The sequence below is a fragment of the Manihot esculenta genome, chromosome 9 (genome assembly GCF_001659605.2).
Source record: "Manihot esculenta cultivar AM560-2 chromosome 9, M.esculenta_v8, whole genome shotgun sequence".
Classification (NCBI taxonomy): domain Eukaryota; kingdom Viridiplantae; phylum Streptophyta; class Magnoliopsida; order Malpighiales; family Euphorbiaceae; genus Manihot; species Manihot esculenta.
This window is the reverse complement of record NC_035169.2, coordinates 2900459-2919950: the sequence shown is the minus strand read 5'-3', so window position 1 is coordinate 2919950 and position 19492 is coordinate 2900459. Positions and strand designations below refer to the sequence as shown.

The following is a 19492-nucleotide window of genomic DNA, read 5'->3' as shown; positions in this document are numbered from 1 at the left end:
TATTTTTTAAAATTTTTATGATAATTAAAATATTAAAATTTTAATATTTTAAATTATAAAAATAATATTTTACTGTTAAAAAATAATATTAAGTTAGAATCTATTTAGCTCTTAATAAAATTATATAGTTTAATTAACTTAAAATTTTAGAAAATTTAAATTAAATTTATTTGACTCTTAATAAAAATAAAGACTTAATTAAATTTATTTTCGTAAAAATAATGTTTTATTATAACCGTATATTTAATTAAATTTAGTTAAAAATTAATTAATTTTGTTAATTTTATTTTTTTTAATAAAATATTATAAATATAATTGTAGAATGTTGATTTTTTATTTTATTAAATAATATTCCTTATTGAATAAATAATTATCAATGTATATTTTTAAAAATATTATTATAGTCTAATTGTATATAATATAGATGAGGAAAAAATAAATAGTTTATTGTTTAATTTTACTCTAATATAATTAGAAATTTAAAATGAGTAACGTTATATAATTTTTTATTATTAATTACTTTATTTTAGTATAATAAAAATTAATTTTTTTTACAAAGCTTAACTCTCATAAGACCTGTTTGGCAAAATTTTATTTTGACATTTTATTTGAATAATATGACAATTTTAATTAATATCAGTAAAAAATTAATATATAAAATTATTTCAAAATAATAAAATTTTGAAATGTTAAACTCACTAACTGTATTTTGCATTTTAACTTTTATTTGTTATTTTATTTTATTATTAATAATATTAATTTAAATTTATAATATATAAATTATTTCTATGTATAATATTCAAAATATTCATATTTTGATGATCTTTTAAGTAGGAAGTTTTAAATTTTAAATAATAATAAAATAAAATAACCATATAATTATTAAATCCATGACAATTTAAATAATAAATATAAATTTTTTAATTTTAATTTAATTGATCTCATCTTTACATTTTAATGTAATTTTATTTTGATTATTTAATTGGCATGTCATGTGTATTATTATAATTATTTTTTTAATTGATCAATTAATTGAAAAAATATAATATTTATCTAATTTATATTTTAATTCAAATATTTAAATTTTAGATAAATTGATTTAATATTTATATTTAGATATAATTTTAATAAATTTTTAAAATTAAAATTAAAAATAAATAATTTAATTATTAAATATATAGTTCACATCTTTAAATTTATTTTACAGTAATAATTATAAATATTTTATAATAAATATATCATTTATTTTAAAATAATATTATATATAAAATAATTAAAAATAATATATTTATTATAAAATTTTCATAATTATCGATATAAAATAAAATATATAATATATCTACTGGCATATTTAATCGATTTTTCAATCAATTCGCGTAAACTATATATATGAAAAAAACACAAAAAATACTCTTCAATCTCCATATTACAATATTATATAATTAATAATTTTCTCTTGTGCCACTATATATTTTCTCTTTTCCTTTCCCACTTTCCACCACTCTCTTCCATTTTCCTTCATTTATATTCCCAGCCACGATTACCACCTCTTAATATTGTCACCCTTATTCCCATCCACTTTTTTATTTTTAAGTTGCCAGATTTATTCTTGTGCCTTTTCTTACACTGAAATTCATGATATTCAAAGTTTCTACACTCCTGGCAACTAGTACCCCTCCATTCATAAATCACGTGTTGAGAGAATTGATGGTTACTCTCATCTTCTAGAATAAGAGTTTCAAGGAACACCTCTTAACAAGTCTATTTTTACTAACATTCACATAACCCACTTTACCCTCTTCACAATTTCCAAGGCAACCCTAGAAGTTGTACTTATATAAACATTTTTTAAATTAGCTTCAAGTCAATTCTCAACATTACCTTCCCATCAAAATTAAGGGTTTTTTTTTTTATCAAAAGTATAGAATCCATTCTCAAAAACTCATCTTAATCTCCTCAAGTTAGAAATTAAACTAGTAAATATTATCTTTTATAAAAGAGCGAGAGTTTAAATTATACTTCTTCTATTTGCTCATAGTGAAACTCTCAATCTATTGAACTCAATGATTCATTTCAAATACACTCCTTATTAACCCATTCCTCTATCTCATTGAATTTTACAATTTTCTATCCATTCATAAATACTGGAGGAATAATCTTCTGCTGGAAGAATAAATTGTAATTCCCTTTTAGATGTCTGCTCCTATTCTAAGAGAATAAACCTGCCTGATTTTTTTAGACAACAGACTCATTTTAGCCCCTTAACTATTAGTCAATAGTAAATTAAGTTTTTAAATATTTTTTAGATTCAACCGAACCCCTTTAACTTTCAATTTTGACCTAATTATCCTATATATATTATTATTTTAAGCAAATTAAATCCAAATCAATAATTGAAACATAACTCTATTAAATGTTAATCCATTAAAATATTTTTAAATTTTTAAAATTGAAAAATCAAAAACATTATCTCCAAAACAGCAGTAACCTCTTATCTTCAAAACTAACCTAAAAAATCTAAACATGTTTTCTTAATTAGTGATGACTATAGAGAGTCATATTTTCAGGCCATTCATCTTGGAAGTTGATAAACTTTATCGTTTCACCATATTTATCATTTCACCTTCACAAACCGCCATGAAAGAAAGATCCACAGCGTCATCAAACATAAATTCACAAACCTACTCACATCTTGACCATAGTAGATGTGACCATAGTAGTATTATTAGTATTTTCAACTAACATGAAAGTAGTTCTTGAGTTTAAAGGGTACATTGACAGCGGCATATAAAGGAAGCTTAAAGAGCACTTCTAAGTCACTTGTGTTAGCTGAATTAAGAGAAGAGATGCTAGAGATGCAAGAAGAAAGATACTGACTAATAATGCTTTGAGATTGGGTGGGTAAGTAAACCATAGTGGTAGAGAAAATGAGGTTAAATGAGATATGGATTTGTGGATAATGAAGTAACAGATGAGGATAGAATGAAACAGGGTTAGATTTTATATATTCACTTTTTATAAATGATTTATTAGTTTTATTTTAATTACTTTAAATATAAAATTAATTTTTATTCCTTAAAAACTTACTTTACTTATTTACTTATTTATTTGACTTTGTTAATTAACACCGTTAAATTTAGAGTTATTAGACTCAAATTGAAAGTTGAGAGCTCAATTAAACCTAAAAGTCTTTAAAGTTTTAAATGACTATTAGCGATAGAAAAAATATATGTGATTACTAAAACTAATAATTTGACAAAAGCGACAGAAAAACCCTAGTTGTCCATGTAATCTCTAAACAAACAACCTCCCGAAGCCAAACTGTCTCTCCTCCTACGAATCTAACCAGACTCTTAGTCTGATTGACCTTCAGATATCTCCCCTGAATCACCGTATTGCCACTTTGAGTTTACCCTCCAAAATATATGTGTTCCTCTAGTTCCAAAACCTCCACCCTATTTTTGTGCAACCAAATTTAACACTTTAGAAAACATTATTTAACACTTTATAAATGAATGTTTTCTGACATTGCTCTAATCCACTCTCTTTAGAGAGCTTTTACTTCTCTCTCCGATTACCATAAGTAATCTAGGTATTAAAGTTTCTCATTATATTGACTTTCACATAATCTGTAGGGCTGAACATTCAAAATACATGGACTAAAGTGGAGATTTTAGTATACTTCAAAGACTAAACAATATTTTACTATTATTTTTTTATATTTTTTAATATTTTTATATATAATATAAAAATAACAATTATTATTATTATCATTTTAAATAGCAAATTAAATTTGGTCTCTTATTATCATAATATCACATTATTATATGAAAATATTTAATCAAAGTCATCTAGGAAGATCGGAATAAATTATAATTGTGTTTATACAGTATCAAAAATATATTTGACAAAGTCCTTAGTTTCATCTAAATCCTATACACGCACACTCTACAACTAATGTGAGTTCCGAAGGTCCTCAGTGGTTCCATAAGTATGATTTTCATTGTTAAAGCCAATCTTCTTTTGCTTATAATTTTTAAACCAACAGGGTATCTATGTGCCCAAAAGCTTTACAAATGCCACATAATCTACCTGAAATCTTTACAAAAGCTTTACAACTCATTAATTCTCTCTCTCAAGCTATACTTCAAAAGCACCACATTCACAAATAGTTAGATGATGCTTTCAAACACCAAGTTTATCCCATAGTTTCTTCAATTTTGTAAAGAAAACACCAACTAACATAGGTCCTTTAATCTTTCTTCTAATTTCCTCCCATAAATCCTTTGCACTATATGCATACAAAAAACTTCCACTAGATCCTTAGAGATGGAATTCAAAATCTAACTCATCATGCTATCAATTCTCATCCACTTCTCAAAACCAGTGGAGCCAACAGGAGGAATTTGCACACATCGATTTACAAATCCTAACTTGGCTTTGCTCTTAAAGCAAGTGTCATAGATATACTCCAACGCAAATAATTTAGTCCATTTAAAGGTGCAGATATAAAGATCATACCTGGATTATCTGTGTTTTGAAGACTCAAAGGATCTGAATCATTTTGCAATTGGTTTCCTACCTCTCAATATGTACCCTGTCAGACCTTATCTTCTCTGATAAAACTAACACTTCCATTTGCCATGGATGCAGAATAAAAAAACTTCAACAATTACCAGCAAGCAAAAAGAAAAATACCATGTCCAAACAAAAGCTCAAAGAAAATTTTATTGAGTATATTACAAAGTTTACAATGTGCTAAACACAAAATCTCGCTTAATGTACAGCTGAAAGGAGAAAAGAAACAACCAAAGCAACTTTTCTTGCCTAACTTTTCTCAAACAGTAAGAAACAATGTGTTTCCCCTTCATAACACCATACAAACGTATCACAAAATGCACCATATAAATAACTCAATAGGTGGTCTAAAATATATTTGTTATATACCATATTGACAAAATGATCATACTTGATTGTATTATTATTATATCATAAAGATATATCATACAGAGATGATTTCCTAAGTATTTTTCCTTAATATACAGCCATTGTAACTAATTTACTATCACATGATTCAACAATCTCAACAACTATAATTGCTAGATTTCTGTCAACCAAGAAACCGATAAAGAAAAATGGTAGATTTCTCAACCACTACACTTGTATTATGGGGCTGCATATCCTGCACCCTGCATTTATAGGGTAGTCTAGTTGCTAAATCAATTCTCCATTAAAGCTCCACTTGTTTATAATCACTATTTTCATTATTATTAAAAATATAATAATCAAGCAAAAACGAATTGCTTATACCTTTATGTTTAGAAAGGTGAAGTTGTAATCATATCCTAGCAAGTAGCTACAAGAAAATTGATAGCATTTTAAAAGGTCATTGAGCACAAAAGTAAAATAGATAAAGATTCTTAAGCATTGTAGCATGGAATCAATTAGTTTTAGTTCTCAACTCATTCTTAGGACTGAGCTCTCGAGTTTAGGCTGTAGTAGCAGCCCAAAAAAAATTGTAAGGAAGATGGTGGGTTTACCAGCAACTTGATCATTAGAAATCTATGACCTCCAGTCATCAACAACCTTATATCCAAAGAGATCTAGTCCATGTCTCAGTTCAAGCGAAAGGAACACACATATCATGGTTTCCACTGCAGGTAATTTACGGTGTTAGAAATTTTCATTTTGTGGAAGAGAATCATAGCTGACTGAAATTAAAAATGAAATTTGAAGAAGTTAGTTAAATTACATACCTACTACATTTGAAGAAGGCAAATTACCAAGTTTCTCTCCAAGACACCCTTGAACGGTCAAGATATAACAACTTTAATTTGCTAATCCCTCATTGCACCCCATTAGAAGCCTTAGAACGATTTCGTAGTTTGCTTAGAATGAGATCATTATTCAGCGATAAATGTACTACCAATTCTGTGGTAGCAGCATCAGCAGAGAACCCCTTATCAACCATTTCGTTGATTAGTTCTGATGCTTTTGGTAAATCCTCATGCTTGAGAAACCCTTGAATGATGATATTATAACAGCAATTATTTGGTAAACATCCTACCTTTTCCATGTCTTTAAATACCTTATACGCGTCATCCATTAATCCTTGTTGGCAGAGTCCTTTCATAATTGCACTATATACATAAACATCAGGTTGTAAACCCATTTCAAAAAGACTAGAAAAAAGTTCCTTGGCATCATTAATCTTCCCAACTTTGCACATACCATTGATCAGACTGCTATAGATTACAAAATTAGGCTTCAACTGACTTTTCTCCATTTCTTTCAATAGTGTGAGTGCCTCATCGAGATTCCCCTGTCTACACAAGCCATCAATCATAATTGAGAAAGTTACTATATTTGGCTGTTGACCATGAGAGCACAGATTCTTAAAGAGCTCTTGTGCAGTTTGGGGCCTCCCTGCTTGAAACATACCCTCTATAAGAGTAGAATAAGTAACAACATCAGGAACTAAACCTTTATGAGACATTTCATCAAAAAGTTCCTTTGCATCATCTATCATTTTGCACTTACAATATCCATTGATCAAAATGTTGTAGCTAAAAATGTCAGCTATTTCATTGGTCACCATAAGATCAAATACCTTTCTAGCCTTATCAATTTGCTTGCACAGACAATATCCATCCATCAATAAATTATAAGTGACAACATCAGGTTCCACACCTCTTTGAATCATTATTTTGATTATAATCTGTGCATTTGAAACCAGTCCTTTCTTACAAATATTGTCGATCAATATATTGAAGGTAAAAACATTAGGGGATATGTTCCTCCCCACCATTTCTTTCAACAAGGCCAAAGCTTCCTTGAATTGGTCTGAAATGCAAAGACCATCAATTAAAGAAGTGTAGGTGACCACATTAGGCTCTACACCTCTTTGAATCATTATATTGAATGTATTTTGAGCCTCTGAAACCATTCCATCCTTACAAAGAGCGTCAATCAATACATTGAAGGTATAAACATCAGGTGATATGTTCTGCTCCACCATTTCATTCATCAAGGCCAAAGCTTGGTTCTTTTGGCCTAATTTGCAAACACCGTGAATTAAACCAGTGTAAGTGATGACATCAGGTGAAATGCCCTTATTCCTCATTTGAGAGAAGAGCTCTAAAGCCTTACCAACTAGCTCATCTTTGCAAAGGGCATCAATGATTGCACTGTATGTCACAACATCTGGCTCACAACCTCTATCAGCCATTCCCTTTAGTAGCCCAATAGCCTCATTTGTTTTCCCAAATTTACACAATCCGTTTGCTATCACATTGAAAGTATAAACATTAGGTTGATAACCTCCAGCAACCATATCATAAAAAAATTCCACTGCTTTGTCCATTTTACACTCTATACAAAGCCCATTAATTAAGGTAGTAAATGTCACAACGTCAGGCTCCAATCCAAATTTGAGCATCTTACCAAAAACAGAGAAACCAAAATCCACAAGGTGTAAATGGCAGAAGCAATTAATTAAGATGCTAAGAGAATAAACATCGTGAGAGATTCCTAGCAATTCAATTGTTTTGGACATGGAAAGGACAGTGTGATATTGTTTCATTTTCACAAGGGCAGATAAGAATCTATTAAATGGAACCCTAGAAGGCAGAGGATGCATATGAATTACATGATTGAAGGAAGCAATGGCATCATCAAGGCGGGTAAAAGAAGCAGATTTGAAGTTATTTGTCAAGAAGCGTGCATCTTCAAGTGTGGAAGTAGAAGAATGGCAATAATTGGTAAATAAGAATAGGAATGGAGATTGAATGGTACCAATTGCCCCTTGTAGCTGAAGATAGAAGCTCCTGCTCTTTCTCCTCCAAGGCATCTTCATCATCATCGATCTCTCGTCAGTTGTTTTGAGGATGGATCGGAGATTGGGAATGAGGAAAGGAAATAGAGAATCGGAAAAGGAAGGCTCTCTGCCAGCTGGTAAAGTGGTAAGGATAACAAAAGGAAATTGGGAATTGTTTATATGCGCCACATTTTGTAATTTTTTTTTATTAATTTTTCATATAAAAATATTATTTAATAACAAATTAAATTATTTCAAAATAATAAAATTTTGAAATGTTAAACTCACTAAATGTATTTTGCATTTTAACTTTTATTTGTTATTTATTTATTTATTAATAATATTAACTTAAATTTAATAATATATAAATTATTTCTATGTATAATATTAAAAATATTCATATTTTGATGATCTTTTAAGTAGGAAGTTTTAAATTTTAAATAATAATAAAATAAAATAACCATAGAATTATTAAATCCATGCAAATGTAGTTTTGACAATTTAAATCCATGCTCTTCAATCTCCATGTTATAATATTATATAATTAATGATTTTTTTCATGTGCCACTGTATATTTTCTCCCTTCCTTTTCCGGTTCCTACCTCTCCTCTTTCATTGTCCTTCATTTATATTCTCTGCCACCATTACCACCTCTTCAACATTGTCACCCTTATTATCATCCATTTTTTTATTCTTAAGTTGTCAGATTTATCTCTTGTGGCTTTTCTTACACTAAGATTCATGATGTCCAAGTTTCTACACTCGTAGCATCTAGCAAATCTCCATTTATAAATCACATGTTGAGAGAATTGATGGCTATTCTTCAAGGAACACCCCCTTAACAAGTCCATTTTTACTAATATTCTTGCATAACCCTCTATACCCCTCTTCACAGTTTCTCATCGTGCTACCTATTCTACTCAGCATCTCTACATTCTAGAATTTCCAAGGCAATCCTAGGAGTTGTACTTATATATATTTTTTGGATTGATTTCAAGTCAATTCTCAACATTAACTTCCATTGCATCAAAATTAAGGGTTTTTTTTATATAAATGATATCTTACTCTCCTCCAGTTAATCTCCTCAAATTAAAAGTTAAACTAGTAAATATTATCTTTCATAAAAAAAATAGAATTTAGACTACACCTCTTCTATTTGTTCATACCGAAACTCTCAATTCCTTGAACTCAATGATTCATTTCAAATACACTCCTAATCAATCGATTTCTCTATCTCACATATTCACTCTACGCATCTGTGGCTTTGAATTTTATAATCTTCTATCCATTCATAATTGCTGGAGGAATAAATCGTAATTCCTCCTCCGAATACTTGCTCCTATTCTAAGAGAACAAACCTGCCTAATTTTTTTTAGACAAAAGGCTCATTTTAGCCGCTTAATTATTATTGGCCAATGGAATTAAAAATGTCAGCTATTTCATTGGTCACCATAAGATCAAATACCTTTCTAGCCTTATCAATTTGCTTGCACAGACAATATCCATCCATCAATGAATTATAAGTGACAACATTAGGTTCCACACCTCTTTGAATCATTATTTTGATTACATTCTGTGCAATTGAAACTAGTCCTTTCTTACAAAGAGTGTCAATCAATATATTGAAGGTAAAAACATCAGGGGATATGTTCCTCCCCATCATTCCTTTCAACAAGGCCAAAGCTTCCTTCAATTGGTCTGAAATGCAAAGACCATCGATTAAGGAATTGTAGGTAACCACATTAGGCTCTACACCTCTTTGAATCATTACATTGAAAGTATTTTGAGCCTCTGAAACCATTCCATCCTTACAAAGAGCGTCAATCAATACACTGAAGGTATAAACATTAGGTGATATGTTCTGCTCCACCATTTCATTCATCAAGGCCAAAGCTTGGTTCTTTTGGCCTAATTTGCAAACACCATGAATTAAACTAGTGTAAGTGATGATACTTGGTGAAATGCCCTTATTCCTCATTTGAGAGAAGAGCTCTAAAGCCTCACCAACTAGCTCATCTTTGCAAAGGGTGTCAATGATTGCATTGTATGTCACAACATCTGGCTCACAACCTCTATCAGCCATTCCCTTTAGTAGCCCAATTGCCACATTTGTCTTCCCAAATTTACACAATCCGTTTATTATGGTATTGTAAGTATAAACATCAGGTTGACAACCACATGCAACCATATCATCGAAAAATTCTACTGCTTTATCGATTTTACTCTCCGTACAAAGCCCATTAATTAAGGTAGTAAATGTCACAACGTTAGGCTCCAATCCAAATTTGAGCATCTTACCAAAAACAGAGAAGCCAAAATCCACAAGGTGTAAGTGGCAGAAGCAATTAATTAAAATGCTAAGAGAATAAACATCGTGTGAGATTCCTAGCAATTCAATTGTTTTGGACATGGAAAGGACAGTGTGGTATTGTTTCATTTTCACAAGGGCAGATAAGAATCTATTAAATGGAAACCTAGAAGGCAGAGGATGCTTATGAATTACATGATTGAAGGAAGCAATGGCATCATCAAGGTGGGTAAAAGAAGCAGATTTGAAATTATTTGTCAAGAAGCGTGCATCTTCAAGTGTGGAAGTAGAAGAATGGCAATAATTGGTAAATAAGAATAGGAATGGAGATTGAATGGTACCAATTGCCCCTTGTAGCTGAAGATAGAAGCTCCTGCTCTTCCTTCTCCAAGGCATCTTCATCATCATCGATCTCTCGTCAGTTGTTTTTAGGGAAGGATCGAAGATTGGGAATGAGGAAAGGAAATAGAGAATCCGGAAAGGAAGGCTCTCTCTCTCTCTGCCTGCTGGTAAAGTGGTAAGGATAACAAAAGGAAATTGGGAATTGTTTATATGCGCCACATTTTGTGATTTTTTATTAATTTAAAAATATTATTTAATAACAAATTAAATTTATCATTTTATAATAATAATATTTTATATATAAACCTAATTAAATCTTTACTTTTAATTTCGATCTAATCTAATATTATAAAATAAGCTATAGGTTAATTGATTAAAAATATCCAAGGTTTACTTATTTATATTTTAATTTTAATTTTTTAATTTTAATTTAATTGATTTAATCTCTATAATTTTAGTATAATTTTATTCCATCATAAATTTTTAAATTTAATTGTCTAGTCAGATCTATTATTATAATTATTTTTCTAATTGATCAATTGAATTAACCGAAAAAAATTTAACATTTATATTATTTATATTTTAATCTAAATATTTAAATTTTAGATAAATTAATCCATAATTTATATTTAGAGTAATTTTAATTAATTAAAATAAATAATTTAATTATTAAATAAATATTTCACATCTTTAATAGTGATAAATTTTATTTTACAGTTATAATTATAAATTATTTATTGTAAATATATTATTTAATTTAAAATAATAATATACACAAAATAATTAAAAATAATAAATTTATTATAAAATCTTTATAATTATAGATGTAAAATAAAATTTATTTATATTTAACAGATGAATTATTATTATATTTGAAATTAAATACATTATTTAATTATAATTACGTATGAGTTAATATTATTTTTATATATAAAATTAATTTATATTTAAAAAATAATAAAATATTATTTTTGACATTTTATTTGAATTTTTATATTTTAATTATTTAAAATTAATTAAAATCACATTCAAATATTAATATTAAATTAATTAAATTAAAATTTAAAAATTAAAATTAAAATATAAAATGATATAAACATTAAATTTTTTAATAATTTAATCATTAATTTATATAAAAAATAATAATATAAGTGATATGTGGGAAATTTTTAAATTGACAGATTAATTAAAATTACATTAAAATATAAAAATTAATAAATTAAAATTAAAATATAAATATAGGCAAACAACTTTTTAAATCAATTCGCCTAAACTCTATAGAAACAAAAATGCTCTTCAATCTCCATGTTATAATATTATATAATTAATGATTTTTTTCATGTGCCACTGTATATTTTCTCCCTTCCTTTCCCGCTTCCTACCTCTCCTCTTTCATTGTCCTTCATTTATATTCTCTGCCACCATTACCACCTCTTCAACATTGTCACCCTTATTATCATCCATTTTTTTATTCTTAAGTTGTCAGATTTATCTCTTGTGGCTTTTCTTACACTAAGATTCATGATGTCCAAGTTTCTACACTCGTAGCATCTAGCAAATCTCCATTTATAAATCACATGTTGAGAGAATTGATGGCTATTCTTCAAGGAACACCCCCTTAACAAGTCCATTTTTACTAATATTCTTGCATAACCCTCTATACCCCTCTTCACAGTTTCTCATCGTGCTACCTATTCTACTCAGCATCTCTACATTCTAGAATTTCCAAGGCAATCCTAGGAGTTGTACTTATATATATTTTTTGGATTGATTTCAAGTCAATTCTCAACATTAACTTCCATTGCATCAAAATTAAGGGTTTTTTTTATATAAATGATATCTTACTCTCCTCCAGTTAATCTCCTCAAATTAAAAGTTAAACTAGTAAATATTATCTTTCATAAAAAAAATAGAATTTAGACTACACCTCTTCTATTTGTTCATACCGAAACTCTCAATTCCTTGAACTCAATGATTCATTTCAAATACACTCCTAATCAATCGATTTCTCTATCTCACATATTCACTCTACGCATCTGTGGCTTTGAATTTTATAATCTTCTATCCATTCATAATTGCTGGAGGAATAAATCGTAATTCCTCCTCCGAATACTTGCTCCTATTCTAAGAGAACAAACCTGCCTAATTTTTTTTAGACAAAAGGCTCATTTTAGCCGCTTAATTATTATTGGCCAATGGAATTAATTTATATTAGTAATATCTGAACCTGTTTCGAACCCGATTAAAAATTAATTTAAACTATCCGAATCCGTCCCAAACCCGATTATTATTATCCGAATAAAACTCGAACCCGTTTAATCTTATATACTTTAATTAATAATTTATATAAAAAATATTTTTCATTAATAATTTTCATTTAAAAAATATAATATTTCTAAAGAATATTTAAATTTAAATTTTTAAATAAAAAAATATAAAAAAATTTATAAATATTATTATAAAATATATTTTTTTATATTAGATTAATTATTTATATAAATGGATTCGGATAGTGGCTGTACATAAAACCCGAATCCGATCCGAATCCACAACGGATATTATTTTTAAAATTCAAACCCAATTATAACTATCCAAACCCAATTATAACTACCCAAATCCGTCCTATTAGAGTTCGGTCGGATCGGATACTCGAAAATACTCGATCCGTTTACATAGCTACTCTAACCTAATTCCTAATCATAATCTCTAATCCCTAATATCTAATTAATCCCTAATCCCTAATAAAATTAACCCTAATTCCTAATCCCTAATTTGTAATCCCTAACCCTAATTCTTAATTAATCCCTAATTCATAATAAAATTAACCCTAATCTCTAATTCCTAATCCCTAATCCCTAATCTCTAATTCCTAATCCCTAACCCTAATCCCTAATTTTAATCTCTAATCCCTAATTCCTAATCTTTAATCCCTAATCCCTAACAAAACTAACCCTAATCCCTAATTCTTAATCCCTAATCCCTAATTAGCTATTCTAACAAAACTAACCCTAATCCCCTCATTTATTTTTCCATTTTGCTAGAGTCACACTTCCCTCTCTCCGTCGGCACCTCTCTCCCCCGATTCCCTTCCCATAATTTCCAGTCAACGCCTCTCTTCCCCCACTTCACTGGAGACAACCCTTGCCTCTCCCCAATCGGCGTCGGCGACATTTCCTTTGACTGGAACTCTCTTCAGGTTTGCTCAGTTTTTGTCTCTGTCTTCGCTTTGTTCAGTTTCTCCTCTATTATCTGTTTATGGCTTCTCCTCAGTTTCTCCTCTTTTATTCTTTTCGTTTATTTGTTTTTTTCAGGCTTTTCTTTTCCTTACTTCAACTACTGTTGTCGACACCTTTTGTTTTTCCACGATTTTGAGTGCCCATTTCTTGAAAAGATCCTACTCGACCTTTTGCTACTCTTTCTCTGGTATGTCTTACTTACCCAGATTTTCTTTTCTTCTTCTTTCGTTTTCTTTTTTGGTCCCCTTGATATAATTGAGTGGATTTCTAAATTTTACGTGTTCTTCACTTCATTGTTGGACTCAGTAGTCTGATTTTAGTAAGAGATATTGGGAAGATCTGGGTGCTGTAATGATTAGTGAAGTAGTTTCAATCTATCTGATTGGTCTGCAATATAAGGAATTTAGTATTGAAATACAGTTTCTTGTTTGATATGCAAAATTTTTCTTCTGGGTATTGCAGTTCAATTGCTTTTGACGTGTTCTATATTTCATTATTTGATAGAGCGAATTTCTTCTGGAGTACCCTTTTGTTTTGTTTTGTTTTTTTTGTTTTTTTTTTTTTTTTGAGAGAGAGAGAATTTCTCTTTTGTTGTTTGAGGGAAAAAGGTAGAATTGGGATTGGTGTAAGAGAATGGAATGGTCAAAGATGGCTGTATTTCACAAATCGGTAGTTATTTTCCATTTTCAATTGGTTGAAGTCTAATTATATGCTGATATTAAAATTTTCAGCTCTGCAATTGAGTTGCTTCTGATAGAAATTGTAATCTCTTTCCAATTATTTTATTATTTATGATTTGTGGTTCATTTGGTTAAAAATTTTATTGCTCAGCATCTTTTTGATAGATCAGAAAAGGAAAGAAAAATTGCTTAACAATATAATTTATGCGCTTATTAGTCTGTAAAAACATTTTAGCTTTGGGAACTTGTGCAGAATGCTAATGTTGGTTGTATTGATAATGCTATCAGGTTCATGATAAATTGGTTAAACTCAGCTGATATCAGGAATGGGTTCTGGTGATTGGTTTAAGTCAATAATTAGTTTAAGTCAATAATGAGTCAATAATTAAACTCAAGCTTTTTTAATTGTGTGATTCATTTCTTATTTTCTCCTCTTTGTTTGTTCGGTGGGGTTTTAGCTTAGGATGCAATTTTGGGAATTTTCAGGTGAAGGAGGTTTAAGTGACTAGTCCTATATAGATCTGTGAAACTTGTCTTTGCTTTTTCGTAGCTGAACTAAGTGAGCGGTTAGATTCTCTTGCAACCTTAAAAAACATTGCTTGCTTCTTTTCTGTGACTGGTACTTTTGATCAAGTACGTGTCTGCTTCACATTTGAAAGATAGTGAACAAATAGAGAGACAAACTGAGCCTCACTTTGTGCAAAATTCACATTGTTCATGTCATACCATTCAGGCTCAAAAGCAAACCAGCCCAAACAAGTCCTGGAACAGGTACCAAAAAGAAATTCTCAAATGCCAAAGATCAGGTTCCAAAAAGAAATTGGAATTTAGATGAGGCTTTGTGTTTGTATCACAGGATGTTGTGGGTTTGCATAAAGCCTGATATATATATACTTTCCCTTGTGTTTTGAGGAGCTGTGGTGGGGCACATGATTTCGTAAGAGGAAGAGAAATTCATTGTCATGTGATTAGATTTGGGTTTGAAACGGATGTTAGTGCGGTTAATGCATTAATCACAATGTATGTAAAATGTAGCCATGTTAATTCAGCACGCTTGTTGTTTGATTCTCAAGGGTGAATAAGTAACTTTGTCACAAATGTTGTGCATTTTTCTTTTCTTTTTTTTTTTCCCAAATTAAAGAGATTGAAATGGTGAGAGCAAGAGGAGATTTTGGGATTATTTGGTATCCTCTGTTTTTCCTCCTTTTTCCTAATCTTTCCATATGGAAAGCAAATTAGTCGTGGGGTTAACTTTGTTTCAAATGGTGCATTTTTCCTTGTCCTCTCTCTGTCTAAATAAGCAACTCTTTTAATTTTGATTGTCTGCACTGCAGCAAAAGACATTCGCCTGATCAGATTGAGTTTCATATTTCTCTGCATGACGTTCACCTGAGCATATTTTGTTTAGTATTACTCTGGTTCCATGTACCATAATATTCACATTTTGTGTCCTTGAGGGACCATAATTTTATGGAAATTAGTTTACAGTATCTCTGATGTAGGTATTGTCTTTCAGCTGTCTGGGGTGGTGCCAAATTGGCAGATGTTCTTGAACTTGTTGGGATAGCCAAGTGGACAAGTACCACAAAATCAGGTGGAAAACATGTTGAATTTGTGAGCATTGATAAGTGTAAGGTATTAAAACTGGCCCTTTGAAGCACCTTTTAAAGCTTTTATATTTTTCTTGCTAATCTTTGTGTTTCAGTTGATGATTGTTACATAATCTCCTTTATGTGTTATGTGATTATAAAAATGTAGGAGGAGAATGGGGGCCCTTACAAGGCATCAATACGGCTGAATCATGCTACGAGTCCTGAAGCTGATGTTTTACTTGCTTATGAGATGAATGGGGAGGTCAGGAAACTGTCCATCACTGAATGGAATGTTATTCTAATTTAATTTATTCAATATCTCTAAATGTATTGGTCTCATTGCGGTCATAATGATGTTTCCATTGTACATACTTTAGAAATTGATTAAAGAGAGGGGAAAAGTAATACTTGGTCCTATCATATTAATAGTAATTTCAGACACCATGCATCTGCAATGCCTAGTTGGTTACATGTTAAACTGCAGTGTATAGGTTCTTATCAGCCGGTTTTTTTTTTTTTTTTTCCTCACTTCCCAGAAAAGGCTTTTTAGAGCAGTATTGAGTCATTTCCATGTGAACAGTATCACAGGTCAATAAAGACATTTTTATTGTTTTTTTTTTTTTTTTTAATTTTTAACCTTGAGATCATAATTTGTTAATGTACTTAATCTTTATTATTCTGTTTGGTAAACTTTTTTTTCCAGTGAAATAATTTTATCATGAATTATTCTGACATCAGTTCATTTCCTTGTTATCATGCCAAAGCCTCTAAAGAGAGATCATGGTTATCCGCTGCGAGTGGTTGTTCCTGGTGTTATAGGTGCACGTTCTGTCAAATGGTTGGATTCCATTAACATAATTGCAGAAGAATGTCAGGTAAAGAAGAACACTCTATTTTTTATTTTTATTTTTTAGTTGTGGCTTCTTTCCACAGCTTAACGGCTGCATGTCCCAGGGCATGGATAGAGTGATCTGTGCTGTGAAAATAACTACACTATATCTTAAATTAACTTCACTTCTTTTTTCCTTTTCTCCTCTCTCCACTCTTTTTCAATCCATGATATCATGTCGCTGTATTTTACATCATTGTCTTTAGGGCTTCTTTATGCAAAAAGACTACAAAATGTTTCCCCCATCAGTGAATTGGGATAACATCAATTGGTCTACCAGGAGGCCACAAATGGATTTCCCTGTCCGGGTATATGCTTGATGTTGCTGCAAAGATTTTTCATTTGTTTCTTTGGATAAAAGGGAGAGTTTATTACAGAAATGAAAACCACCTCCTCAACCCCCCCCCCCCCCCAACCAAAAAAGAGGAGAGAGGATACTGGATGATAAAGTATCTTCCTCTCGATGAATACAAGTTATTTGGCAATTCATTGGTTGAAATCTTATTATTGGGAGCCTCAGACAGAACAGATTCCTTTCCAAAGAGATGGAACTGCTGAAATCAGGAAAGAAATCAAATCAAAACTCCGGGAATTGGCATCATGCTTGAAAGTTAGGCAGAATTCCCTACCTGGTTCTTCACTAATCAAAGGAAAACGTGAGTTTGCAACTCTTCTTTTTCTGTTTCTTTTATACTATGATGCCTTATATTGGTGTTATTCTCTAGCTTATGAAATGCACAAAGAGTCATTATTTGAGCCTAAAAAAATTCCATAATTGATCTATTTTATTTCTTAGTTATTAGTTCTTCGATGATTCTCCAAATATAAATTCACTAATCTCTTAAATCTCATCTTGAAGGTTGCATACATTTCTTGGCCAAAGTTTGGAATTCTTTACTCCTAATATTGCATTCCTTCCTTAAGACTTAGAAGGTAATAATTTTCTCTCACTTGTTTTTATTTACTAATTGAAGTTTCCAGTATTCTCGTAGAGTTATAAAACAATATTATTATGTGATTAAAAAATTACTAATACTATTTAATCACAAGTATTATTAAATTAATATAATATAATTATTTTATTGTAATATATTAATAATTAAAAAAATAAATACATTGCGCCACTCTAAGCTATTATTTATTTTTTTCATTATTTATTTTTTTATTTTATTTGTAAGAGGTGAGGTCATGATTTAATTTTTTATTATTAAAATATTATAATTATATTAATTAATTAATATATTATTTTTATATAATGTTAATTTAATAATTTTATTTATATTATATTTTTTATATAATAATTAAATTTTTTATATTATATTTTTTATTATAATAAATTTTTTATATTATATTTTTTATTATATTATATTTCATAACTCTCTACAATATTGATTTTGAGTTGTGAGATTGATTTTGAGTTGTTGATTGATTTTGAGTTGTGTGATTGATTTTCAGTTGCAAGTATGATTCTGATATGTAGGTGATTCTCACAAGAAAATTGTTTATGATTCTCAGTTGTGTGATTGATTTTGAGTTGTTGATTGATTTTGAGTTGTGTGATTGATCTTCAGTTGCAAGTATGATTCTGATATCTAGGTGACTCTCACAAGGAAATTGTTATGATTCTCAGTTTTGTGATTGATTTTTCTATTATGATATCTTGCAAGTATTGTAAATGTGATATCTTGCAGGTATTATAATTGTCATATCTTGTAGGTGTTAGCCTTTTTTCTTACTTTAGTATTCAAATTGAACTGTTATTCTGTGATTTTCTAGAAAAATTATCTGAAGCTAAAAGAACAACATTCAAGCCAGTATGTAGGATCAGATCATGTGGAAGGAGATGGAGGAACAATTGTTCATTACTGCAGCAGGAGGATGGCAAAGAAGTCGAGTTTATGGTTTAGGATCAATTGTTGAGGATCAATTGTTCATTACTGAGGATCAATTGTTCATTACTGCAGCAGGAGGATGGCAAGGAAGTCGAGTTTATGGTTTAGGTAGTGCTGCCTCTTCTGCCTTCTCTCAAACAGGAACTGGGGGAACATCAACAAATGTTCCATCATCCCAATCACCAGAATGGAAGAAGGAAATTGAAGCAAAGTTTGAAAAGAAGTATAATAGTTTGCAAAAACTTGTAGAATACCAAAATAGCTGATAGCTAAAATGCGTGATGAACTACAGACAGCGAAGATGGGACAGCAGTCTTCCTCATTGATGCCATCATCGTCTAATATTCCTCCAGCTCATAGATCCCTTGTTGATTCACATATGGATTAGCATAATGTCATTTCTCACGTACTTAAATAATATATTTTATGATATGAATTTGATACTATTTGGATTCATTATATATTTTGAGATATTTTAAGTTTCTTAGTGTTGAACTATAGTAATGTTTTGAACTTTTAGATTGCAGAATTATGAAATGAAGTTTATGTGTATATATTGTCTTTGATGTTTTATGTATTGGAATGTGTGTAAATATTGATATTATAGCAGGTTTATGAATTTATTGAAAAAATGATATGAATCAGATTTAAATGCATTTATTAGTGACTAATCAGCTACAAAAACAAATTAAATAATAAATATTTTTTTAATTTTATTATTAATTTGCGACGAAATA

The 19492-nt window shown here is 29.8% G+C and overlaps 2 protein-coding genes across 2 annotated transcripts; one reads left to right on the top strand and one right to left on the bottom strand.

The window, feature by feature from the left end:
* Positions 1-4705: 4705 nt before the first annotated feature.
* Positions 4706-10633, bottom strand: LOC122724561 (pentatricopeptide repeat-containing protein At1g62670, mitochondrial-like). Its single transcript, XM_043959850.1, has 3 exons — positions 9230-10633; positions 5757-7950; positions 4706-5654 (listed from the first exon to the last, which is right to left on the bottom strand). Exons 1-2 carry the CDS (start codon positions 10530-10532, stop codon positions 5846-5848), a joined length of 3408 nt encoding a protein of 1135 aa, XP_043815785.1. The 5' UTR covers positions 10533-10633; the 3' UTR covers positions 4706-5654; positions 5757-5845.
* Positions 10634-14350: 3717 nt separating this feature from the next.
* Positions 14351-17198, top strand: LOC122724560 (sulfite oxidase-like). Its single transcript, XM_043959849.1, has 7 exons — positions 14351-14371; positions 14636-14718; positions 15116-15248; positions 15880-16017; positions 16141-16236; positions 16739-16849; positions 17070-17198. Exons 1-7 carry the CDS (start codon positions 14351-14353, stop codon positions 17181-17183), a joined length of 696 nt encoding a protein of 231 aa, XP_043815784.1. The 3' UTR covers positions 17184-17198.
* Positions 17199-19492: the final 2294 nt, after the last annotated feature.